Below are 24,688 nucleotides of genomic sequence, written 5' to 3'. Positions count from 1 at the left end.
CGTTGCCTCTCCGAGGGGCCCAGGCCTGGTGGGTCATTTCCCCAGGTTACTGAGTGGGGGCTGGAGCCAGTTCTGTGTTGTCTCCTTCAACAACCAAACTGAACCAATGGATCTTGTGCCGACCTGACACTGCGCTGGGCTAGTGCTGTGTGTGCCACAGAGCTTCCTGCAGGGCTGCCCACCTGGGAGAGGGGAGGGGCAGTTTGAGTCACCCAGCTCTGCCCCTTCTGAAGGGCTTGTGAAAATGGCAGGTGCTGTCTTGGCAGTGAGGGAGAGGTGGGAAAGGGGCCCTGAGTGAACCTCTTGGGTCACAGATGCTGTAACAATAAAGGTAAGATGAATGGACACTTGTCATGTGAAAGCCAAGGTTGGTTTCCCTGACTGGGAATTGAACCCAGGCCTCAGCAGTGAAAGTACTGAATCCTAGCCACTAGACCATCAGGGACATATGACTAAGCCTTTTTCCTTACCTACACTAGCCTTTCACTCAGGGACTTTCTCTCCCCTTCAGGATATGGGTCCATTTTCCATTGCCCAAAGGGGACAAGAACAGAAACCAAACAGAACATCAGAACAGCCAGACGGGCCTTTCCAGTTGTCCAGCTAGCCCAGGATCCTGTCTCACAACAGCAGACAATTCCATTGCCCAGTGGGAATCCTCAGGACAGACAGTTATTAAGTGATCCCTCCTGTCACCCATTCCTAGCTTCTAGAATTCACCAGCTTGGGACACCTGCTCTGTCCATCCTGGTTAAATGCCATTGATTGACCTTTCCTGCATTAAATTATCCAGTTCTGTTTTGGACCTTCTTGTAGATTTCACCTTCACAAGACCCTCTGGCAAGGAGTTCCACTGGGTGCAAAAATGCTTCCTTTTGGTTTATTTTTAACTTGGTTACTTACCAGTTAAATTCTGTCACCCGGGATCTTGAGTAGGAGAAAAAAATTCTTATTGTTTTCTGCACCCCTGTCATCATTACACAAAACTCTGTCTCATTGCCTCTTAGTCGTCCCTTTCCCAAGCTGAGAAGAAGAAGTTCCAAGAACTCCTGGGAGCTGCTGTTCCACAGAAGAGGCATTTCCCGTGGAAAAGATGGCCAAGACCAATCCCCTACACAGAGCCCCAGAAAATACCAATGGACACTGGGCACTTGTAAAGCTCCCTCTCAGGCAGTGCTACCGAATGGATCCGGCTGGCCATCGGGCTGACTAACCCATCAACAGACGAGTCCCAGTGAGACTTCTCAGCCCAAGTGCAGAGACTGTGGAGTCTGCCGCTCCCAGCCCAGGGGCAGAGGGGCAGCGCCCTGAGGAAGCGGGTCCTGAGGCAGTGGAGACCTTTGAAAGGAACGGAGACGTAAGGTAAGAAGTAAGGCAGTGGAGTTACTGCTGCAGCCTTTGCTCACATTTACTTATGTCCTTCTGGGATACAGAAGAGAAGAACTGCTGGTTCAGGAAAAGGCTGACTGGAGAGGTGTGTAGGGAAGAAGGAAACCACAAGTCCCAAGAGGTTTCTCCCCCACAAGTGAGAAGCACCTGATGCCCACAGACCTTGACTCTCCATGGCTGCAGGAGCTGCAGAGGTTGCACCCTCAGGATCTCTAGTGAAACCAGCCTGAAATTTCACATGGCCACTGTATGGTCATTTTTCTCACCTCACTGTTACATGTTACAGCAGTTGAGACCCAAGAGGTTACTTCAGGCTCCTTCCCACCTATCCTTCGCCATTTTCAGAAGGGGCAGAGCTGGTGACTCAAACTGCCCCTCCCCTCTCCAGCGCTACAGGAAGCTCTGTGGCACACACAGCACTAGCCCAGCGCAGTGTCAGGTCGGCACAAGATCCATTGGTTCAGTTTGGTTGTTGAAGGAGACAACCCAGAACTGGCTCCAGCCCCCACTCAGTAACCTGGGGAAATGACCCACCAGGCCTGGGCCCCTCGGAGAGGCAACGATTCCCCACTGGCCAGGGCAGAGCCTCCCTCTCACACAGTCATGGAGCCTTCTCCCCCTGGTCCTGCCTCCCCCTTCACTCAGCTCTCACTGCTCGGTGCTGCCAGGGAGGGGCCTCACTGCGAGAGCCGCCTGGGCAGGTTCCTGCCACAGAGACACGTCCCAGAGCAGGACGGATGCTCAGACCGACACTGAGTGTTGCTCAGCGCTGGGGTGAGACAGGGAAGGACAAAAGGGTCTAACGGCACCTGCAGCCTTTCAGAACAGCCCCCGGCCCCACCCCAAGTACCAGCCCTTCCCTCTGCCTCTGCTGGGCACTGCCTGGACTCAGGCCTCCCCAGTGCCCGTGTAAGGGCTCTGGAGAGGACATGGCAGCTCTGTGGGCAGTCTGGAGCCCTTGGCTGGGCAGGGATCAGTAAATAGCTTTGGGGCTGGGCTGCTGCACAGCTTAGAGCAGGGATGGGCAATGATCTGGGAGGGGTGTGGGTTAAGTTTGGGTGCAGAGGGTTTGGTTTACGTGGGGTACTAGTGGTTTGAGGGAAGGGAGGGGCTGGGGTGCCAAAGGCAGGCTCTGGCTGGGAGACTTACCTGGCTCACTCCCGGCCAGCAGCCCAGCACATTTCTCAGGCAGCCTGTCTGCCCTGTCCCCACACAAGCTGCAGGGCCCATGTGGGTCGGTGAATAAGAGCCTGAGTGGAGGGGGGATGGTGCTTCACATGGCCAGAAATCAGCCAATGGGATTGTGCTGGGAGCAGGGACAGTAACGGCCCAGCAGTCCCTGTTCTCAGCAGCTTGCGGGGGTGGGGCCACCAGGGAGTGTCTTGATGGGCTGGATCCAGCCCGCTGGCCTGTACTGCCCAGGCCTGGCTTAGAGGGAACCTTGGCTCTGGGCTGTGGGGGAGGGGCGCTGTGGAAAGGCCAGTCTCGCCTTCCTGGGCAGGGCATGACGATGTCCATTTTGTGCAGCCCGGCTGCCCAACAGCCCAGACGGAGAATGAACAGCTTGACAGGGTTGCTGAAAGTAGCTCAGCTGGGATAAAGTTAGACTGACAATCTAACAGTTTCTGGTTCAACCCCAGGGGTTGGCATGTGCTTATATGTGTCCGGGCCTTTTCTTCTCTTTCTAAGATACTCCCATTTGATCATTATATCACCTTTCTGACCGCAATTTGGCAATGGCAAATCATGTTTATGTGATTTGCCCTGGTCCCTCCCAACCCTTCCTGAGAGTTGCTGCTTCCTTGGCTAATGCTCACCCAGAGCTGGCCCTAGATACGGGCACAAGGGCTGTGGCTCTGGGTGATGTGCTGGTAGGGGTGCATGTGGATAGTCTCCTGTGACCTTATGTGCTGCCAGCCAGCTAAGCAGTAGGGGAGGACAGAGAAACTCACTCACTTGTCTCATCTGGACACTGCAGGCAGCGAGAGTTTGGGTCATTAGGTCAGTGGATTGGTGTCAATGGGGGCAAGAGATGAGCATCTTCTCCTGCCACTGCGGAAGGTGGCTGGGCAGGCAGACCCAGGATCCAAATCCCTTTCAGCCCCAGGAGGAGGGAGCTGAGAGAGAGGAAGGAAGGGGGTGGCCAGAGCCCCCTCCCACGAGGTTGGGGCTGCATGGGGTCTGTGTCTGCTGCTCCCTCCTCCCACCAGGACTCCTGCCTGCTCCTTGCAAGCTGCTCAGCCTGGTTCTTGTTCTGGCCTCCCTGCCCAGAGCAGGCAGCTAAAGGAGAACAGACCAGCCTGCAAGGCCCAGCAAGGTGCCTGAACACAGCACCCTGAAATTATTAGCACCAAACTCAAATCAGCTGAGGTTTCCACCCCCCAGCAAAGAGTCACTAGTGGGATTTTCAGAGAAGAGCCAGCGGCAGTTGCAGGGATGTTGTGGACTCTGGAATGAGCTGGATGGCCTAGAGCGAGCACCTAATGGCAGGAGATTTAGCTCAAGGGGTAGAGTACTTGCTTTGTGTGCAAGAGGCAGTGGAATTGATCCCCATGTTCTACAGGGGCCTCCTTCCTGGTTTTCACTGGCAGAGCCAGCCAGAGGGCCAAGTTTTGCAGTAGCCCCCTCCCTCTTCCTTCCTGCTCTCAAAAAGCCAGACCTTGTGCGAGGTCAGCAAGCAAGCAGCCAATGCCCCACCCCCAGGGAACTGGCACCTCTCACAGGGGTATCAGGCACTTCCTCACCCAAGCCACTCTGCCTCCCTGGGGCCTGTCTCCACCACAGAGCACAGGGGGCTTTTTAGAGCAAGTTCGGGGCTGTGGGTGTTTCTCTGCTTCTAATTTGTGGGGAAGAAGCCTCTTCGGGCAACATCTCCTGCCCCCCAGGAGTGGGAGGTGTAAGGGAACTTGACAGGGGCCTGGGCCCTTCTTTCCTGCCCCCTTCTCACACTCATCACAGAGCATCAGCAGCTGCCCATGTGCTGGTGGGTGGGGTCTTTGCTTAGCGGTTGGCAGCCAGAGGGTGGGGAACAGCCCGGCTAGGGGGCTCTGTGGCTCCAGCCACACTTAGGTCTGGCTCTGCCCCCCTCTTGCCCTGCCTCAGTTGCTCTGTGGCTTCTGAGCCTTCCCTTGGAGGTGTCAGCACCAGCCTCCCTGCTCAAGGTGCCCAGGGGAGGAAAGGGGATCTGGGCTCCAGTCCGGGGCGCTTCCTGTCTCCTGTTTTCCCCTGTCTCCAGCCTGGCCCTGGGTCTCTTTCCTGTCAGCCCCAGGTGGGCCAGGAGAAAAGCAGGGGGTGAGTGCAAGGGCCACACTTGGGGGGGCATCAGGTGATGCCACAAGAAACACTCCCTGTGGGCCTGGCTGCAACATGGCACCACTTGAGCATGTTGTTAGCACCAACGTGCCCCCTTGGCCAGTCTGAGCGGGGAGCCAGGGATGGTCCCCGCAAACCTGGGGCCATTGGCCAAGGCTGCTGCTCTTGTGTCTCGTGCTGGGATCCCCTCAGCCTCAGGAGCGCTAGAGATGTCGGGCAGCTCTGTCCTCTCAGCCTGGGGCTGCCTGTCTGGACGACACCTTCACACACACTGGCCCCTCCCCCTGGGACAGGGCTCCTGCCATTTCTTTGTTACTCAGCCTGGAAGTTGGGCCAAGGGGAACCACAATAAGAGCAGACACCTCTCCCCCCCCTCCGTTTCTGCTTGGCTTTGAACCAGAGGCCTTTTGCATGTAAAGCAAACAACTACACCACAGAAACATGCTTAAGTCAGTTTTTTTCTGTACATAAACTTGCACAAATATTCTGTTACTAATTTTTTGGCCAATGTCTGGGGGAAGAGGCAGAGCAAGAGCAAGGAACATGACCCCTCCACCCCAATACTTCTCTTTACCTTTGCTCCCAACACAGGGCAGAGTACGTGTGTGAGAGTCAGATTTCAGTTACCAATCTGCCTGCAGGTGTCAGGTGATCAAGCTGAGGCCACAGGATCGTTAAGGGAGGCGATGATGGAACACACCAAGTGTCTGTTTTAAAGCTTTATTGATAAAATAATACAATAACAGCAGAGAGTGATGGGTGCTTCCTATGTCAGAGGAAGGAAGGAAGCGTTAGTGCCCAAGCCATAACCCACTTTCATACTCACACACTCACTACCCAAGGCTGGCCAGGCCTGGGTGTAATGAAAGAAGAAGAGGGGGAAGGGCAGACGGGAGTTCGGTCCTATGCGCACAGGTCATCTAAAGTCTGCTGTGATCTCCCAATTGCTCCAGCTCTCAGGAGGGTTTTAAGTTCTGGGCTCTATCTCAGGATCTCAAAAGGTAAATCTGCAGGTTATCTGAAGGATAAAATAGATGGCAAATGACTAGAGAAATGTTCTGTGCCCTGTTCATATTTACGAGCTTAAACCATGTCAAGGAGAACAATTCTCTGTCACTGGCTATAGCCTTGTTGCTTGTGAAGGCATCAATCAAGTCACTAGTGTTGACTGTGCCGATGACTATTTTTCTCCCCATGGAAATTATTTCTCTCAATCTCACTCTCTCACACACACACTGGGTAGAAGCAACTACAACTTTCTTAATAGATGCAGATTATTTTCTATTCATGCTAAATCAATATGAAATTGATGATGAAAAATGAAAGACTTTTCTGTGATTCACAGGGGTCTAAAGAATGAAGATATATAAGAAATAATCTAATTGTTGGTTATATGTCCTATATACAGCGCAGTAATGTGGAAAAAGAGCTGGATGAAATTTTCTGGTGATATCCCTAAATTCATATGCTGAATGTCATTAACTTGCAACTGCAGAATGAGCTTTAGAATCAATGGTGAGGGACAATGCATTCATTTTTTACAAATTACTCCACTTTGGATTAGACTGTAAGGAAAGTGCAGGGGTTGGGATGAAGGGAACACTGCAGAAGTTAGGGGCAAAGAGGACACAATGCAGGGATGGTGGTAAAGGGTGCACAGGGTGGGGGTTTAGCAGATGGGGAACTAATGGATGCAGGAACAGTGGAGCAAGGCTAGGTGGGAATGAGACAGTGTCAAGCTGGGAAGTTTTCAGGGTGCGTGTGTGCAGGGTTATGAACCATATTCATTATCATTTGTTTCAGTATTTTTCTTCCATAATTTAAATTGCATGTATGTGTGCATGCGCGCGCGCGCGCACACACACAGCTAGACGATCCTGGCGAAAACCACTTGCCATCCCCGCACCTCCGATGCGCGAGACCTGCATTGCTCATGCACGGATCGCCGGGGAACAGGGCAACTGACTGAAATCTAAACGTATTTGTCGAGCCGTGTGTGTGTGTGTGTGTGTGTGTGTGCATGTGCGCGCGCGCACGAGTAAATAAAATAGGTGTGTGCGTATGCAAAAATTCTCAGTAACTCCTGTGCATCACAGTGGCACACATCCAAACAAGCGCACAGAATGTCACTCTTTGTGCTCAAGAAAAAACTCGCTCCACTCGTGGATGGAAAATCTTAGAGGGAATACTGGTTGAGGGCTCCAGCTGTGGGTGTTATCTCAAAGATGGAGGGGACTTACACGTAAGTCATGGAAAGGCTACATTGAGGAGAGAAAAATCCCATGAGCTCTCACTCCTCCAGCTTAGGTGCTACTCTGAAGGAGGAGGAGGAGGAAGACACACCTCTTCCTGACATGGTAGCGCTGGGGCTGGGGCTGGGGCCATGGGATAGCCAACTGTCCTCTGACCACAGCACATCTGGGCCAGGATTGAGACCAGTGGGTAGAGGTATCTCTCCTCACCAAAGCCCTATAAGCTTATATAATATGCTGCACCACAGCCACCTGGCCAAACAGCTTAAGGGAACTCAGGTTATAGGTTTCTTCCCTCCGTGGGTCCTCTGAAGGCTAACAAGATTTGAGTTCTGACTGAAGCTTTCCCCACAGTTAGAGCAGCTGAATGGTTCTCTCCCCTCTGTGGGTTGTCTTATGTTTAACAAAGTCTGACCTGTGTTTGAAGCCTTTTCCGCACTCAGAGCTGTTAAAAGGTGACTCTGGTATGTATTGTCTGATAGCTAGTAACACAGGAGCACCGACTGAAGCTTTTCCCGCAGTCAGAACAATTGAAAGGTTTCTCCTCTGTGTGGCCCCTCCTATGGGTAACAAGGTTTGACTTCTGACTGAAGCTTTTCCCACAGTCAGAGCAACTAAAAGGTTTCTCTCCTGTGTGAGTCATCCTATGGATAACAAGGTGTGAGGTTCTACGGAAGCTTCTCCCGCAGTCAGAGCAGCTGAAGGGCTTCTCTCCTGTGTGGCTCATCCGGTGTCTAACAAGGTCTGAGCTTCTACTGAAGTTTTTCCCACAGTCAGAGCAATTGAAAGGTTTCTCTCCTGTGTGGGTCCTCCTATGGGTAACAAGGTCTGAGCTTCTACTGAAGCTTTTCCCACAGTCAGAGCAGCTGAAGGGTTTCTCCCCTGTGTGACTCCTTCTATGGGTAACAAGGTGTGAGCTGCTACTGAAGCTTTTCCCACAGTCTGAGCAGCTGAAGGGTTTCTCTCCTGTGTGGCTCCTCCTGTGAGTAACAAGGTGTGAGCTGCTACTGAAGCTTTTCCCACAATCAGAGCATTTACGAGGTGTCTCTCTGGGATGTATTTTTTGATGGTTCGTAAAGTAAGTGCGCTCACTGAAGCTTTTCCCAGAGTCAGAGCCCTTGAAGGGCTTCTCTCCTGTGTGGGCTCTTTGATGTTCAATAAGAGTTTCACAATCACTACAAGTGCAGGGTGACTGTTGATGGGGGATTTCCTGTTGAACGGTTTCTGTGTCTCTTTTCTCCCTTCTGCTCCTGTGACTGGAGTTACCCTGTCCTACTCCTGAATGGTTTCCCTGTTGCTTTTCTAGGGTATGCCGACTCTCATAGCTCTCTCCTTCTTCACGTGTCTGGAAAATATGCCCTTCAGATCTTCCCAATAACATCTCACATGGAGCCACTTCCTCCCGTTCTTCCTGCAGAAGACTCTTCTCATGCTTCTCAGTCAGCATGCCATCACCTGTTGGGATAGAGAAACAATACAGACAGGAATTAGTGTTGAACTGAAAGAGGAATAGAAAAAGGGACACACTCAAATAATGGTTAAATTATCATAAGCTGAGTTCATCGTCCTCCTTCACAACCCTTCCACAGAGGAGAGAACCCACCCTTCCCCCACCCAGCACACTGACTGGAGTTGAAGACAGGTTGACAAGTCAGTTAGACTTCATGAAAACACACAAGTTACACCTGCTATAAGGAGACAAATTGGTTTCTGAGTCAGTTTAATTGATTGCTCACCTGTGTGGGTGCTGCTGATGCTCTCTCCTTCCTCACAGCTCTGGGGATCTGGGACCCACAACTCCCCCTCTTGCTCCACCCAGGAGATCACATCAGTTTGAGAGACTGGAAATCCTGTTTGGAGAGCAGTGAACCAAGTGCTGATCTTCTTCATTAAGGTCTGTGCTATTGCTGCTTCCAGAGCCAGGATCAGAGTCACCCACCCAGAGAGGCTCCTTTCCCCACCTTGCAGAGGCTGGGGTCTGGCTGGTACAAGAGCCCAGGCCACATTCAGCTGCATTAAAGGTACATCACCCTCCCCCACCCCACCTTGGGAATGGTCCAGCTTATTCCCCAAAGGAGCTGAGTGCTCTGCTGCACTCTCTAAGGAAAACTCAGTCCTCCTCACTGCTTGTTCCATCCCTGCACGTCCCGGGGCCAGACAGAAACACACTGCTCAGAAGGGGAGCTCTAGTAAGGGCATGCAGGTCTCACGCCAAGGTCCCCAGGACAAGTTAAGACTGCAGCTGCCACATGGCAGGTTACTAGGACTTGGAGAGGAAGGACCCAGCAAAGCTCTAGCTCCCCAAGGCTGTGCCCAAAAAGCTCCTGGTTGGGGGAGCTGGGCTTCCCCTGATCTGTGGCTCAGATGGTCTACTTGGGCTAGAAGGAGGAACAGGAAGTTGCCTGAGCATCTAAGTGAATCCTTGGCTGGTTGCTTCAAGTCCTGCCTATGCTCCACGCTCCTTTTACAAATTGCCTGTGTCTGGTTGGACCCTGCCAGTGCCCACAACAGTTGCCATTCCTGTGGCTGCCCAGGGTGGCGCTGGGCTTCTCTTGGGGGAAGCCAGGGCAGAGCTGGGCCGTGCTGTTTCTCTGGTGCTTGTGGCTGTTGCTCAGCTCCCCCTCTGCAGCCTCCGTTCTTCTCTGCCAGCAGCAGCCTTTGTGTGGTTTCCTAGTCTGGCTCTTGTGGTGAGCCTGGCCTTTGATTTGGTGCCCCTCCAGGGCCGCACAGACAACATGGATGACATGATTTATCTCCACTGCACAGAGAGGCAAGTGAGCCCCAGAGAAAATGAAGCTGAACTTTTGAAAAGAAAACCCAGCCTGTGCCTGAAATGCAAGGGGAGCTCTGCTCATGTTTCTCTACTACAGAGCTACCTCCGACAAAATACTCGCAGAGCATCCACCCTCCCTCAGCCCCAGCATGCAGACCATCCCACTGGCAAGTACTAGCATGTCACAGAGACTAGCTACAGGCAGGGAAGAACTCTGGGAACTGCACCCTCTTTACAGTGGCTGAGCTCACTGCCACAGGGGGACCTTGCAGCCACTAACAGCAGCCAGACCCAGATCCAGAGCCCGACCTCTGGTACCGGCTGTTCCTACCTGAGCCCTTCTACTCACACCTCTGGTCAAGGCACAAGATGGGGGGGAAGCGCAATGAGACCTTAGCTGTGGGAAAAGCAGCACCATTATTATGTCCCTGAACCTCCTTTCCCTGGGAAGGGATACGGAGGGGACAGTCTTTCAAGCAAGAGCCAGGATTATTGGGGCAGATACTTGTGACATTGTGGGCAAAGACAATGAATGATCCTGAACCAAACCCAACTCAGCTGCTCCAGAGCCCACCCACCTTTTGTTACCCAAGGGGACAAGAATCCTTACGCAGCCAGTTCACGGCCTCATAATTCTCCTGCATCACATCTCCGTAGAGGGCTCTCTGGCCCGGGTCCAGCAGAGCCCATTCCTCCTCAGAGAAATACACAGCCACCTCCTCAAAGCTCACTGGTTCCGCCACGGCCATTTCCTGTCCCTGGCTCTGCAGGCTAGGGGCTGAGGCGGAGACAGACATGGGTGTTCTGCAGCCTGGCAGGGGGAAAAGGGGAATTGAAGACAATTCAGAGGGGACTTTAATCCTTTCCACACCCCCATTCTCCCCAGACTCTGTCCCTGACACACATGCTAGACTCTGCCAATGTGAGCAAAAGTTTTAGTCTAGAAATTCCATAAACAGTGCACAGGAATTAGATCCCAAATACACATTCATTTCTGTCTCTACCTAGCTTGAGTTATAACATTACTGCGTCTGTAACAATGGGATTTAGTTCTCAGCACCCAGTGTTTCTGATAACAAGCCACATATTCATTTGCTGACCATGGACATAGGTTAAATTTAGGCTGCTGTATTTAAAACCCTTAGTCTTCATTCATGGGTTTGCAGCACAAACTTTGCTCTCTCATCTGACAGAGATGTTATAAACCCTTTCCACAACAGAGAATCAGTGAAGTTAACACCACCATTCAGATGCTTATTATTAAACACGTGTGCTGAGTGTTAGCAGGATGAGATCTTAAAATTCATGGGATCAGAAGATATCCTTAGTCATGCAGTCTGACCCCCTCTATGGCACAAGCCATTACACTTAGTCCAATTACCCAGGCACAAAGCTCTGATTCCCCACAGTGTATTTTCTAGAAAGTTCCCCAGTGATTTCAAGACATCAAGAGAAGGGAGAATCCACCAGTTCTTTGCTCATTTGTTTCAGCAGAAAATCCTCTTTCCTATCAAACATTTGTATCTCTTTTCTAGCCTGAAATAGTCTGGCGTCAGCATTCACTTATTGACTCTCACTGAGCCTTATCCAGTCAACAGCGTGGGCAATACATTTTGATGGGGGGCCAAATGGAAAGTGGCTGAGAGCTGCACTCTTCCATGACATGAATGCAGGAAATGCAGGGTCTGGGATGGACATTGGGAGAAGGAGACAGGCTGTGATCTAGGACACTGGATTAGCCAACTACTCATTAGATAGTTAAAGTAACTTTAATTTAGAGAAGTGACTTGGTGGACAAATAAGGGGCTGTGGGATTCTGACCACTGAGAGCTCTTGCATATATAGCTCCACGAGGAGGACAGAGTTTGGGTATGCAGAGTGGGGGGCAGGAGTGGGGAGCAGAGATTAGGAGGGGAAAGGAAAAGTTGGGGTGTAAGAGGCAAGCTCTAGACAGGAGATTTATCTGAGTGACTCCTGGCCCGAGGCCAAGCACCTCAGGCAGGCAGGGAGCCTGCCCAACCCTCTCACAGGCTGAAGGGCCATGTGGGTGTGTATAATTATGATCCAGACGGGAGGGGGCACGGTGCTTTCTTTCTGGCCAGATATCCACCAATGAGATTGCCCTGGGGGTGGAAGAAGCCCCTGAAGCCTTTCCCCTTCCCCTCCGGGCTGTCACTTTCTAAGGGTACGTCTACACTACAGCGCTAGTTCGAACTAACTTAGTTCGAATTAGTTAATTCGAACTAAGCTAGTTCGAACTAACGCATCTAGAACTAAAAACTAGTTCGAACTAGCGTTTTGCTAGTTCGAACTAGCAAGTCCACATTGAGTGGACTCTGAACAGGGCTTAAGGATGGCCGGAAGCAGTGCCGGCAGGGCATCAGAGGAGGACTTAGAGCGTGGAGATGCTGTCTCAGGCTAGCCGAGGGCTGCGCTTAAAGGGTCCCGACCCCCACCCCGGACACACAGTTCTAAGGGGTGCCCCGCTTGCAAAGAAGTTCTGGCTTGGAGTGCCCTGAGTGCTCACACTGGGCACATCACACCACTCGGCCATCAGCCCGGCTGCACTTGCCACAGGCTGCCATCTGGGGAGAGGGAGTAATTGGGGGGCTGCAGGAGAGCTTCCACCCCCAGAAGCCCGCAGAGCCAGCCCAGTCCTCCCCATCGGGGGCTCGTACCCCATTCCTCCCTCACCTCCTTCCACTTACCCTTCCCTAGCCCCCCTTCTTATTGATGTACAAAATAAAGATAACGTTTCTTCCAACATTGACTCTGTCTTTATTGAACAAAACTGGGGGAGACTGGGAAAAGGAGGTGGGAGAGGGGAAGAGAAAGGCTGGGAGAGGGGAGGGCAACTAACATGATCAGGGGTTGGGAACAGGTCCCAGATGAAGAAAGGCTACAGAGACTGGGACTGTTCAGCTTAGAAAAGAGGAGACGGAGGGGGGACAGGATAGAGGTCTCTAAAAGCAGGGGTTGGGTGGAGAGGGTGCATTCAGAAAAGTTCTTCCTGAGTTCCCATAAAGAAGGACTAGAGGACACCAAAGGAAAGGAATGGGTAGCAGGCTTGAAACTAGTAAGAGAAAGTTGTTCTTCTTGACAAAGCAAATAGTTAACCTGTGGAACTCCTTGCTGCAGGACGCTGTGAAGGCTACAACTAGAACAGAGTTTAAAGGGAAGTGAGATAAAGTGATGGAGGTTGGGTCCAGGGAGTCCTATTAGCCAGAGGGTAGGAGTGGTGTCCCTGCCCAAAGTTTGTGGAAGGCTGGAGAGGGATGGCACGAGACAAATGGCTTGGTCACTGTCTTCGGTCCATCCCCTCCAGGGTCCCTAGGGTTGGCCGCTGTCGGCAGACAGGCTACTGAGCTAGATGGACCTTTGGTCTGACCCAGGACGGCCATTGTAAGCTCAGGGCTCAGTGTCGGGGGTCTCAGTGGACCCCCTTGATTTTCATGCACACCTGGTCCTGGGTGGCCAGGCTGGCAGCTCTCCTGCCCTAGACAGCCACTTTCCTGTGCCTAGTGCGGAGATCGTGGACGAGGTCCACGATGTCCGCACTAGCCCAGGAAGGTGCCCGCCTCTTGCGGTCCAGGGCAAGCTCCCGGGAGCCGCCAGCCTGGTCCCGGCAAGAGGGGGAGGGCTGGGGGGCATCGGGTGGGTGGCTCTGTGCCGTGCCAGGTGCAGGGTCTGCTAGCTGGGTGCTGGCAGGCTTGCACCTGGCACGGGCACCGTAGCCAGCCCGTGCCCCTTTAAGGGGTCCGGGGCCGGGAGGTGGGCATAGAGTTTCCCTGGTGTTGGCCAGAGTGGCCACCAGGGAAACCTGGGGAGGGCTAGCCTCCCACTAGTTCGAACTAAAGGGCTACACAGCCCTTAGTTCGAACTAGCTAGTTCGAACTAGGCGTTAGTCCTCGTAAAATGAGGTTTACCTAGTTCGAACTAAGCGCTCCGCTAGTTCGATTCAAATTCGAACTAGCGGAGCGCTAGTGTAGCACCTATTAAAGTTAGTTCGAACTAACGTCCGTTAGTTCGAACTAACTTTGTAGTGTAGACATACCCTAAGTGACTTGCAGATGGGGAGTGGCATCCATGGGCTGGATCTGAGGGCTTGGGCCTGCACTGGACTTAACAGCCTTTGGGGATCCAGCAGTTTCTTGCCTTGAACAAACGGATGCTGTGGAAGCCAGTCAGCTCTCAGCCTTTCAGCCTATTTCTTGTTTGAAACCAACCCCAGATTGAAACTGACTGAGCAGTGAAATCTGAGCCTGAAAGTGCCATTCCTTACGTGCTTTAACTCCACCCCTTTAGCACCACACCCCAGAGACCAGTGTTATTCAAAGTGTCCACAGGTCCCCATGCAGTGCCCCTGGGTCTCCTCACTGATCACTGGGTGAGATTTAGGGCTCTGTGCATCGTTGTCACTGGGTTTGGTTGGTAACTTCAATGACAATCCTATGAAGATGTTTTCAGAGGAATTTTCTCATCATTTAAAGAATTCCCACCTGCAAACTCACCTTGTCTGAAAGCTCCCAGGGATTTTCTTCTTGCTCTCTCCAGTGCAGAGGGCAGCGTGTCTGGTTAGGGAAGGAATAAGAGAGGTGAGATTCCAGGCTCTCCTATTTATAACAATGTCTCCACACTAAATTCCACGTTTTAATTTTATTAGAGACCAGACAGGGACACACTCAGGTATCTAGTATGAAAAAGTCTGAAACTTTCATTTCCTCTCACTCGGGCACCTCCCAGCAATGGAGCCAATATCCCTGCAGCCTCACACCCATCCTAGGAGAGACAAGTGGAAATGAGATTTACTCTTCCCTCCTCACCCCCTCCCACTTGGTATCTCATTCATTTACTGCTTCTTATCATAACCTGGAGCTGTGGTGGTGGGACACGTGGTCATCACAGTAACTTTAGCCATTTTGATCTCTGAATGGGAGGTTCAGAGTTTGCAGACCACTGGCTCTATCTGCAAGCAGCTGGGTGGATTCGCAGAAGTGTCTAAGGAGAGCAGAGTGATGAGGCCGTCATTCTCCACATGGGAATTGAGGCAGAGGAATATTGGCTTCAGAGGCCAGATTCAATGGTCTCAGATACTTGAAACACTTTCCCCTCATCCATCCCTTCCAGGTACCTTTGAACTCCCTCAGAGTCTCCGACAGAGCAATTGTTTTCTGGGAGAAACCCCTGACTTGTTCTTCCAGTTCAGGGGAAATCTCTGGCAGCTGGAATTGCCCCATATCACACCTGGACAGAAACAATTCAATGTGATTGTATTTAGTTACTGCTGATAAGTTCTGGCTAGTAAGTCTCAACTGTAACAGGCCTGGAGTTAGAATCCTCCAATTCTCCAAGCCTGGGAGCAGGGGCAACACATCCCATGGCCACGCAACCTTCCCCTGAAAGGTCCCATTGCTGTTCTTCACTTCTGGCCTGGGGAGACTGACTGGAGGACTAAAGGGGAATTGAGTCTCCATGGCCAACTCAACTCACTCCTTGGCCTCCAGGAGCTAATGGACAGGAGGTTCCCAGGTGAAGGGCTGAAGGAATCTGTCCACTAGGGACTAGACTGAGACACCAGCTCCCCTCTCCCCAGCTCCTTCCATACAGGTCTCCAAACAACCCTTGGGTGGGACAGACTCTTGGTCGCTGCTGCTCTGGGCTGAATGTGAGGAATTCCAGAATCTAAAGTGCAAGGATGAGACCCTCAAAATTAAATGAGTCAGAGATATTTGTATCTAACATCTGGCTGTAGAGCTCTGGGGAGATGTGGTGCTAACATCTGTTCCAAACCCTTTCCCTGCTCTGTGCAGTGTGAGGGGAGCGAGAGCCACCTACCTGCTCAGGGTGCTTCTGACGTCCTAGAAAAAAAGACACAGAAAAGAATCTCAGCCCCATTGGACACACACAGAGGACCTCAGGGAAAGGATTTTGCAAACATGGGAAGAGAGGCCCTGCTCCGGCCCCAGGAACATGGATCCTCTGAGTGAATGGGGCTATTCCATCCCTAATAGCTCTATGCCTGTAACTCTACAAAGCACAAGAGTCACTCGCATGTGTCACGTTACTGGATTTTAGGGGAGCAGCCAGATCACTGCTACACCTATGGAAGGGGGTTTTCCCCAAAAATGGTTCAAAGGGAGGTGTCAAATAGAAATATACTTTCTTCTAATTTCATGTATGCTATTCATGTACCTGTATAACGTCTGTGTGTGAAGTTATAAGCATGTACTCTGTGTGGATATTGAAAGTTCTCTGTATGTGGCTGAGCATTGGGCAAAGCTCTGCCTATGGACATGAGAACGAGCAAGGCTGCTTCAAACAATAGGTCTCTTAAGTACCGGAGACCCACCCGAGAGAGAGAACCTGGATGCCTGGCCTGTGACCATGTGACTCCCTCCAACTTGGAAGAAGCCAGAGGAAGGGGTATAAAATGCCATGTGGCATCCTCCATTTTTGTCTTCAGATCTGCTACTGATCCCCAGATACGGCCTTGCAGGGAATCACGAGCCGAGAAGAACTGTGGACCCATTCTGACATAGGCTTTTAAACCAGCAGTTATAACATCTCTGCTGCAGGCCTACATCGAGAACTGGGAGATTCGATGCATGTAATGTATGATACTCTTAACAACCTTACTCTCATGCCTTTCTTTCTTGTAATAATAATACTTTAGATTGTAGATTCTAAACAATTGGCTCAGCCTGATCTTGTGGGTAAGATCCAGAGTGTAAATTGACCTGGAATCTGTGGCTGGTTTCTTGGAACCGGACAGAACTTGTTCGGGGTAGATGAGATTGAGCTCTAAAACCCCTCACCTGTGTATGAGCCTGGGGCCGTCTGGGGCATGGATAGTGCTGAGGTGTCAGAGAGGTTTTGCTCGTGAGGCTTTTGGCTGTCCAGGCAGGCAGCAGAAGCGCTCTGAGGGTCTTGTTTGTGACCTATTTGGGAAGGTCTCCAGTCTGGAGCTGAAAGGAGCCCTGAATTTGAGCAATTTGCCCTGAGCAGATGCCCTCAGCAGTGCCCAGACCCGGCCTGTCACAGCATGACAGCAATGCACAAGGTGTTACACTGAGCTCTGACAGCTGGACCCCAGCGCTTGTGATTCAGGAGCCTCCCTTCCCTGAGTGGGGAGCTGGGACGTTTCTCCCTCGGTCTCACCTGCAGGAATTCACTGGCTGGCTTCGGACACATCCCCTCCAGCTCACTGATCCGCTCGCTGATACGGGAAATCTGCACGGAGAGTTTCCTGAAAATGTCAGTCTGGAACCTCCAAATCTCCTTGTGCAGCTTCTCCAGCTGGGCTAGGAGGAGCTGCTCTTGTTCCTCCAGGAACTGCCGCAGCTGCTGAAACTCGGCCACAATCATCTGCCTCTCTGCTTGTGTCCATTTCTGTATGAAAACAGGGAAAGAGCTGGTCAGGGGCACGGATGAAGCCACAGCCCTTTCATGGTAAGCTGAGTGCGCAGCAGGGAGAATTTCTTGGAAAACCCTAAAATTTGTGACATTTGACTCTACTTTGTGGTTACTAGGCAGAGACATCTCTCCCAGCATCTCCTTTGGTCTGTGTCATGGGAAACATCTTCTGTTATTCATGGGCTCTGGGAATTCAGACCCAGAGCAGGAGGAGGCAGGACTCAGCACCAGCCTGACAGAGATACCCAGGGAGGAAAAAGAAGGAAACATGTTAATACACCAAGTGAGCAGACAGCCCTTCAGAGGGACAGTCAGGTCCCCTGGGAAAGCCACAAAGGCTGGACATTAACTCATGCACTGACATGGATGCTCAGGGCCTGTCTACACATGTATCTCACCCAGCAAATCATGATCCAGGAGACACAAACAAGCCCAACCTCACCAAGGCCACACAGGAGTCTGCCTCCTAACACAGCCCTCCCACTGCCAGTCCCTGCTGGTCCATAGCCTCAGGCACCTACCAGATACTCCTGGCTTTTCCCTTCTGTTGTTGTTTTCCTTCCCAGCAGCTTTTCTCTCTCCTCCCTCAGAGTCTTCAAATGGGCCTCCAATTTTTTCTGAAGAAAAAGATATAATCACGAGGACAAACCCCATGAGATGTCGGGGGCCCATTTGCCTGCCTTTAAGTGGCACAGTCCCAAATTTCTGGAGCTCTGCCCTGTCCAGCAGGGACTCAGCCCTGGACATGGCTTTGTCCATAGAAAAAGAGACAGGAGGAGACTGAGGGTATATCGACACAGCAAAGTTAATTCAGAATAACACCTGTTATTCCGAATTAACTTTCATAGCATCTACACAATACAGGAAAACCACTATTTTGAATTAAATTTGAAATAGCGGGGTGCTTAATTCGAGTTTGGTAAATCTCATTCTACGAGGAGTAACGCCACACTCAAATTAGCTAATTCAGAATAAGTGTGTAGATGCTTATTCTGAAATAGGGGGCCTCCAGCCCCCCCCTCCCAGTTTCCCCTGGTGGACACTCTGGGCCAAACCAGGGAAACTCTTCTGCTCCCTCTTCCCCTCCCCCGGCCTGAAGCCCTTAAAGGGGCAGAGTCTGTTTGACCATAGCGCCTGTGCCAGCCGCAGGCCTGCCAGCCCAGAGCCCGTAGGCACTGCCCCAACCCAGGAGCCAGCATGAGCCAGCCACCCAGTGCCAGCCAGCCCTCCACCGCTCTCCAGGACCATTCTGGCAGCTCCCAGGAGCTTGCCAGGGGATGGAGAAGGCAAGCGCCTTCCTGGTCCAGTGCGGCAATCATAGACCTGATAGAGGTTTGGGGGGAGACCTCCAATGTCCATGATCTTTGCACTGAATGGAGGAACACGGCCGTCTACCGAGAGATGGCCAACAGCCTGGCCACCAAAGCCACAGGCGCAACCAGGAGCAGGTGTACATGAAAATTAAGGAGCTGCAGAAGGCCTATGCCAGGGCCACAGTGAGCAGCTCCCAACCAGGGGCGGACCCAGACCCCTTCCCCTATTTTGATGCCCTGTACCGCATCCTGGGGGCTCAGATAGTGCATGCCCCCCAGGTGGTCATCAACCCTGGAGCAGAGGGCCCTAACCAGGGCATGGAGGAGCAGGATGACGATGGCAGCCAGGAGCCTGGAGGGAGCCTGCCGCGCAACCTGGAACCCAGAGCCATCCCAGTAAGCCTGATGCCAGTGTCATCCGAGGCTGGGGAGGCCTCAACATGTGATGCCTCGACATGTGGGGCAGGGAGGGAGCCCAGGGACTGCGCATGTGGTCCTTGCCCACCATGGATCATACAGCAACCTGTGCATGTACTGCATCAGCCAGGGCACATGGCCCTTGCTGACTGCCACACAGGGGCCCTGGACTGTTACCCACTCGCATGTATGTATAAAGGCACATGACATGCTCCTGACCCCTGGGAGAGACACTGCACAATGCCCTCCCTCCAGAAGCCCCCTCTAAACAGAGGCAGTGTCAGCCGACGGTCAGGGCTCCCTATATCTGTCCCTTAAGACCGGCTGAAGTTCTTTTAAATTGTGCTTGGTTCTATTACAGCAACTGAAGGAGTCAGGTTAAAGCTTAAACAGTTACAGGTTTATTGAGGAAGCTTATAAATTATATGGTTGCAATGGCTATTGTTCTATTTCTTAACTGCTAGCAAAATATAGATCTTAAAAATGGTTACAAAGAAGATAAAGCTAGAAAAATAGAAATAATGGTACCAAGTAACAGCTTACTCTTTCTATGTGTACACTTAAGACAGAGGACCACATCCAGGTACAATTTTTACCCCCTTCTGTGCCTCTCGACTCCAGCATGTCAGGCCAGGGCCGGTCCCTCAATTCCTAGGAAAGACGAAAATACGAGGTGGGCGTCCCCATAGAACCTCGGGAGGTCAAACACCTAACCCGACCAGCAGGTAGAGGGTAGAATGACACTCAAAGTGAGTGTGTGCTGGGCCCATCTTTTATACTCATGGGGTCACGTATTTCTCTTTCTTATCTGTAATGCCAATTGATGCTGGTCTGTCTTTTGTGAGACCAGTTCTTACAAGGGAGTTGTGAACTTAATTTACACTTGTAAGAGAGATAACTAAACTGGAATTACTGGGGATTCTTTTCTCAGTGGGAAATTCCTCTCCCAGGGACTGTGTGTGTGTTCGAATCAACATAGGTGCCAGCCAGTGGCAGTTCTCGCAGCCTCAAGGCCAGCTTATTGCCTTAATCGCTCTCTTCTCATATCTATGTTTTAGCTTCTCAGGATCAGATGAGCCAGCATAGACTATGCTGATTTTACTGCTCCTTCTCTGCCCTGTATGCTTCAGAGAGGCAAATAAGATGGATGTGATGGAGGTGGGCTGTCTGGCCACAGGCAGGGCACATCTCCCCTCCCCCGCCCCCACTCATCCACACTATATACAGCACATGGGCATGGGTGCAATCCCGTGCCAATTCACACTCCCGGGGATAGTAGGACATGATGGTGCGGTGACCTGCCATCCTTGCCTTGCAGAGGGAGGCAGGGTTTCACCCACTGTGTCCCCAGGGATAACTGAGCATGTCTCTTGTTTCTCCACAGCTGCAAGTGCAGGGCACACCACCCCGCCCAGGACAGCCTCCCGCACCAGGGCCAGCAGGATGACCTGGCACCTGGAGGAGTATAACTGGCAGCACCTGGCACTCTATGTCAGGCAGGCCTGCTGCCAGGGGCACTGAGTGGAGGAAGACCTGCAGCTGCGGCAGGAGGGCTTGTGGGAGCTGCTGGAGGAGGGCCGTGCCATCCACGCCCACCTGCAGAACCTGGTGCAGAGATTGGTGCCTGCTGCCACTCCAGCCCCCGTGGCCACCCCAGCTATCACTCCTCCTCCCCCTCCCACTTCTTCCTCCCCCCACACCAGCTCCCTCGCCTCACCCTCCATACCAGCTTCCTCTCCCCTGGGAATGCCAAGGCTCCCGCACACAGTGCTGGGAGACAGGAAGGCCGGCAAAACCCCCAACCCTGAGATTCTCCTCCCCATTCTTCCCCTTGCCTCCCCCTTCCAGCTCCCTCTTCCAAGGTGTCCCCCTTCCCTCTCCCACCTTCTTTCCCAAGTCTCACCAGGGTTTCAACCCCCCCACCCCCCCAGTTTTGTTAAACCAAAAGTCTTTATTTATGAAAATACGTGTATTTTATTTGACATCAGGAAGGAGAATTAGGAAGGGGTAAGTGGAACCACGTGAGGGAGGAATGAGGCACAAGCCCCCAGTGGGGCAAACCAGGAAGGCTCTGAGTGCTCCTCAGGGTGGACGCTCTCCCACAGGGCCTTCTGGATACTGACAGCCCCCCGATGGATGTCCCGGATGGCAGCCTGCAGCAGGTGCAGCCAGGCTGGTAGCAACGCATCCATGAGACGCACCAGAGTCCCCAGGGGCAGCTCTGGCTCCATGATGCAGAGTGCTATGGTGTCTCGAGTGAGGGCAACCAGAGCACTCCGAGACACAAATGCTTTGCTGTCCTGCAGCGAGGCAGGAAAGCATGCAGGGAAACCTAAGAATTAGCTGCCCAGGGGGTGGGGACGGGGTGTGTGTGTGTGTGTGTGTGTGTCACTTTAAGCACAAGCCTCACATAGCCTCAGGCAACAGACACATAAAGACACTCCTGACCTGATGCCCGACCCCTGACCTGGTTCCAGCCAGCCTTAAATCCGATTCTGTGTTCACTCAGTGTGGACGTGGTAGTTCGAATTAGCAAAAAGCTAATTCAAACTGCATTTCGTGTGTAGACGCGTTAATCCGAATTATCTTATTTTATTTGAATTAAGCTAACTCAAATTAATGCTGTAGTGTAGACATACCCTGAGGATGCAGCAGGACACCTGCGAGGGTGAGGGACAGATCGGTGGTGCCACATTCATAAAGAATGATGCAGGTGGGGATTAGGGAGGTAAATATGGTTAACAATATTAATCATGTAACTGATTACAATTTTATCAATGACAGTATTTTTTAACCTGCTGACAGGCAGGGCTGGTAGTGAAAATGGGCTCTCCTGGGATCGGGGATTTCTCGTGAGGTCTGCCGTGGGTGGCCACAAGAACTGCTGGCTGATGGGAACTCCCAGCAGCTGCAGACTGACGTTAGCTACCAGAGGCAAGCGGGCACTGCAGGGGCAGTGGGGAGTTTAACCGGTAACTGGCACCGATAAACTTAGCTCATCAGTTAACCAGTTTGAACTCTTGCTACAATCCAGTTGAATCCCAGTTCTGCCTGGCATGGACCTGTGCTTCCTGAAGCCCTGCTATGGGTAGACTGAAGGTGCTTGGGGTCCCACACAGCATCCAGCCCAGCAACATCATCTAGTGCCAGCTGCTGCATCAGAGTTTAACCCCGCATGGAGGAGCCCAGGAGTTCAGCATCTTAGTGGGAAACCTCTTCTCCCTGCTGGGCCTGGGGCTTTATCAAGGCATCTTTCCCTCATAAGGGCCACACTTCATCACTGTTCAGTGATGCTGAGAGGCAGGGAGCTAGGTCCCTACCAGTTAGGGCAGAGACTTTCCCTTGCTGGGTGTTGTGCAGGGCCCAGATGCCACTGCGGGTCTATAAGGCAAATGCCAGATTATTAGTCCTGTTCCTCCAATCAGTAACAGCTTGTAACTTCCTCTTCTTGTAGCTCCTGTGATCTAAACCTCTCTGATTGTTAACACCTTCCGTTGTGCAAACACCCCTCCTGTCACCAGTGAGAGCAGGGTTTCAGGATTCAGAGCCTCAGATAAACATTTCCCACATCAGGTATCTGTAAAGACTTGATGTAAGTTGCCACAAAGCCAGAACATTTACTTTTTGCAGCATTGCTTGCACCATGAAGGCTTCACAGAGCTGTGTCATACCTGTGCCCGGTAACAGTCAGTGAAATTAGCCTGTAATTAAAACCCAACGTTACTTCCCATTACACTGGACAGCAACTCTGTACCTTGTACTCCTGGGCAGCTTCCTGTACAGGCGCCATCGTTAGATCCCAGGATCTGTCACACACCACACAGATGGGAGTTTGATTCTCTTCACAGAACAGCGTCAGAGCCTCCTGGTGCTCCCCACACACCCTGCCCCATGTTGCTCTCTGTGCTGCCTGGAAACTCAGCGGCTTGGCTAGTTCCACCACGTTTGCCAGCTGCCGGTTGGGCCGGAGGGGTCCCTGCTGCTCAGTGTCTCTGCCCTGAGGGCTGAGGGGGGCCTGGCAGGAATTGTGCCCACACTCCAGAGTGACAGGGGCTGTGAAATCCTCCAGGCAGACGGGACGCGGCGCTTCCTCCCGGACACTTTCCACAGGGCTCTCTGCAGCCATGGCTGCCTCTGGGCTGGGGGACCGGGGCCGGGTCACTGTCCTGAGCTCAGCAGTGGGGGGGGGGCAGGTCCAGGGGGGCAGAGCCGTGAGGTACCAGCACTGAGGACAGACAAAAAAAATCAAACTTAAAAATCGAAAAAGCCCCAAAAGCTTCGCTCCCCCCCTGCAAGGTCCAATGGGCCCCTCCCGCTAACTGCCCCGGCCAGAACCGCCCCCCCATCGCTGTGCCCCTCAGGCCAGCCCCCCTGTGTTCAAATCCCCCCCCCCCCGCACACTCTGCAGCCCCCTCACAGCCCCGCCCCAGGCCAGCGCGAGCATCAGGAAGCGCCAACAGCCCGACGGGGGGGGGGGGGGGGGACGACCGCAGCGGCGGGGGGGCCATTGCCCAGCCGGACCCACCAGCAGCGCAGGACGGCGGGTCCCAGCCCCTCACGCTCTGGCGACTCCTCCCCGCAGCGAGTAACGGCCCCTCACAACGGCTCAGGGAGCGCGGCGCATGCGCAGTAACCGCGGCGCAGTCTGGTCCCTTTCCCTGCCCGCGCGCGGAGCGATGGGCGGGACCCGCCGAAAACCCGACCGCGGCGGAGTAGAACGGGGCGGCCCGTCAGTCCGCGCATGCGCAGCAGCTCCGTGACTCCGACCACACTCCAGTGCCAGGGCTTAGCTCAGACCGGGCGCTGCTTGGCCACGCCCCCCGGCCAGAGGCTACTTCCGCTTCTCGGAGCCCGGGCCGGCTCGCAGGTGGGGCGGGGCTTTTGCAGCGCGTGTAGCGACCCGGGGGATTCCCTCCCTGCCGGGCTGGGAGCGGGGGGGGTGTCCCGAGGTGGGCGGGGCCGGCGCGCGCTGCTGGGGTTGCAGGTTCGCTCTGGGCCCCACGTGGCTGCGCGGGGGGGGGGGGGGGGGGAGGCTGGGACCGGCCCTTTGTTGCGGGAGCGGGGCCGAGAGATGCCCACGTGGGCCAGTCCCGGCTTCTGCCCGCGCGCTGCGAGTGTCGCGAGGGGGACGCGGCTCCACGTGGACTCAGGTCTGGTGGGTTCTAGGGCGAGCGGGGACTCGGGGAGGCTTCAATATGCCCCGCGCGAGGAGGAGGAGGAGGAGGAGGAGGAGGAGGGGGGGGGGGAGGAGGATTGTGCCGAAATTCCCCGGCGCCGGTGCAGCGACCGGAACATTTAACTTCTCAGGATTTGCTACTTTGGGTGCACTGAGCATGCGCACCGAACTGAGCAAACTCAGCAGCCTTCGCTGTAGCCGCTGCCCTCTCTCTGCCCTCACTGCCTCCTCAGCTTTGCTCCCTCCTCTTCGGAGGTGTTTAAAATGATGAAGGGGGGCAAATTGCAGGGGGGGGGGGGTGTGTCTGGTTCTGAGCATGGGGCAGATATTTACCGGCTGGAGGCATCAATCTTCTTTTTTTAGCTGCAGAAGAGGGGCGAAATTTGAAAAATCAGGGGGGCGGGGGGTGGTAGCCTTGGTTAACCCTGGGCGGGGGGACACTGCCAGACCCTGTGCGCGGACAAAACCCCCGTTTAGGGAGGGGGAGCAAAGGTAGCAATTCCTGAGCAGTTGTACCGAATGTCATGTATGTTTGACAGAAACTGTGACGGTCACAAAAACTGAGAGGTTTCACTTTTTGCCTATACACCGGCCCGGGCTCCGAGAAGCGGAAGTAGCCTCTGGCCGGGGGGCGGGGCCAAGC

At 53.2% G+C, this 24,688-nt stretch overlaps 1 protein-coding gene, 1 long non-coding RNA gene and 1 other non-coding gene across 4 annotated transcripts in view; 1 reads left to right on the top strand and 2 right to left on the bottom strand.

Annotated features, from left to right (window-relative positions):
* Positions 1–23,094, top strand: part of LOC142821651 (uncharacterized) — a 262,426-nt gene extending 239,332 nt beyond the window's left edge. The window contains exon 2 of the long non-coding RNA XR_012898339.1: positions 23,063–23,094. This is a non-coding gene — a long non-coding RNA (uncharacterized LOC142821651). The remainder of the gene's footprint in view (positions 1–23,062) is intronic.
* Positions 374–445, bottom strand: TRNAE-UUC (transfer RNA glutamic acid (anticodon UUC)). The gene has a single exon. It is a non-coding gene; the product is annotated as a tRNA-Glu (tRNA).
* Positions 5,380–23,661, bottom strand: LOC102457128 (uncharacterized). Of its 2 annotated transcripts, XM_075913085.1 has the most exons (11): positions 23,395–23,660; positions 22,624–23,094; positions 19,413–19,520; positions 17,661–17,756; positions 16,885–17,115; positions 15,562–15,584; positions 14,858–14,970; positions 14,238–14,297; positions 10,337–10,537; positions 8,690–8,803; positions 5,380–8,408 (listed from the first exon to the last, which is right to left on the bottom strand). In XM_075913085.1, exons 2-11 carry the CDS (start codon positions 22,993–22,995, stop codon positions 7,402–7,404), a joined length of 2,325 nt encoding a protein of 774 aa, XP_075769200.1. In that variant the 5' UTR covers positions 22,996–23,094; positions 23,395–23,660; the 3' UTR covers positions 5,380–7,401. The 2 variants fall into 2 exon arrangements, with proteins under 2 accessions (XP_075769200.1, XP_075769201.1); XM_075913086.1 differs by lacking the exon at positions 19,413–19,520 and having other exon boundaries at positions 23,395–23,661.
* Positions 23,662–24,688: the final 1,027 nt, after the last annotated feature.

This window comes from Pelodiscus sinensis, chromosome 31 (genome assembly GCF_049634645.1).
Source record: "Pelodiscus sinensis isolate JC-2024 chromosome 31, ASM4963464v1, whole genome shotgun sequence".
NCBI lineage: Eukaryota > Metazoa > Chordata > Testudines > Trionychidae > Pelodiscus > Pelodiscus sinensis.
The sequence above is the reverse complement of the archived record's forward strand: the minus strand, read 5'-3'. Positions and strand labels throughout refer to the sequence as shown.

What these genes read in the sequence shown, in the direction of transcription:
- LOC102457128 (XM_075913085.1), bottom strand. Translation starts at nt 22,995, where the DNA reads ATGGCTGCAGAGAGCCCTGTGGAAAGTGTCCGGGAGGAAGCGCCGCGT. An exon ending in TAAGTGTACACATAGAAAGA is followed by an intron (nt 17,757 to 19,412) that starts GTAAGCTGTTAC and finishes CTTTTTCTTCAG; the next exon opens with AAAAAATTGGAGGCCCATTT. An exon ending in GGAAAAGCCAGGAGTATCTG is followed by an intron (nt 17,116 to 17,660) that starts GTAGGTGCCTGA and finishes GTTTTCATACAG; the next exon opens with AAATGGACACAAGCAGAGAG.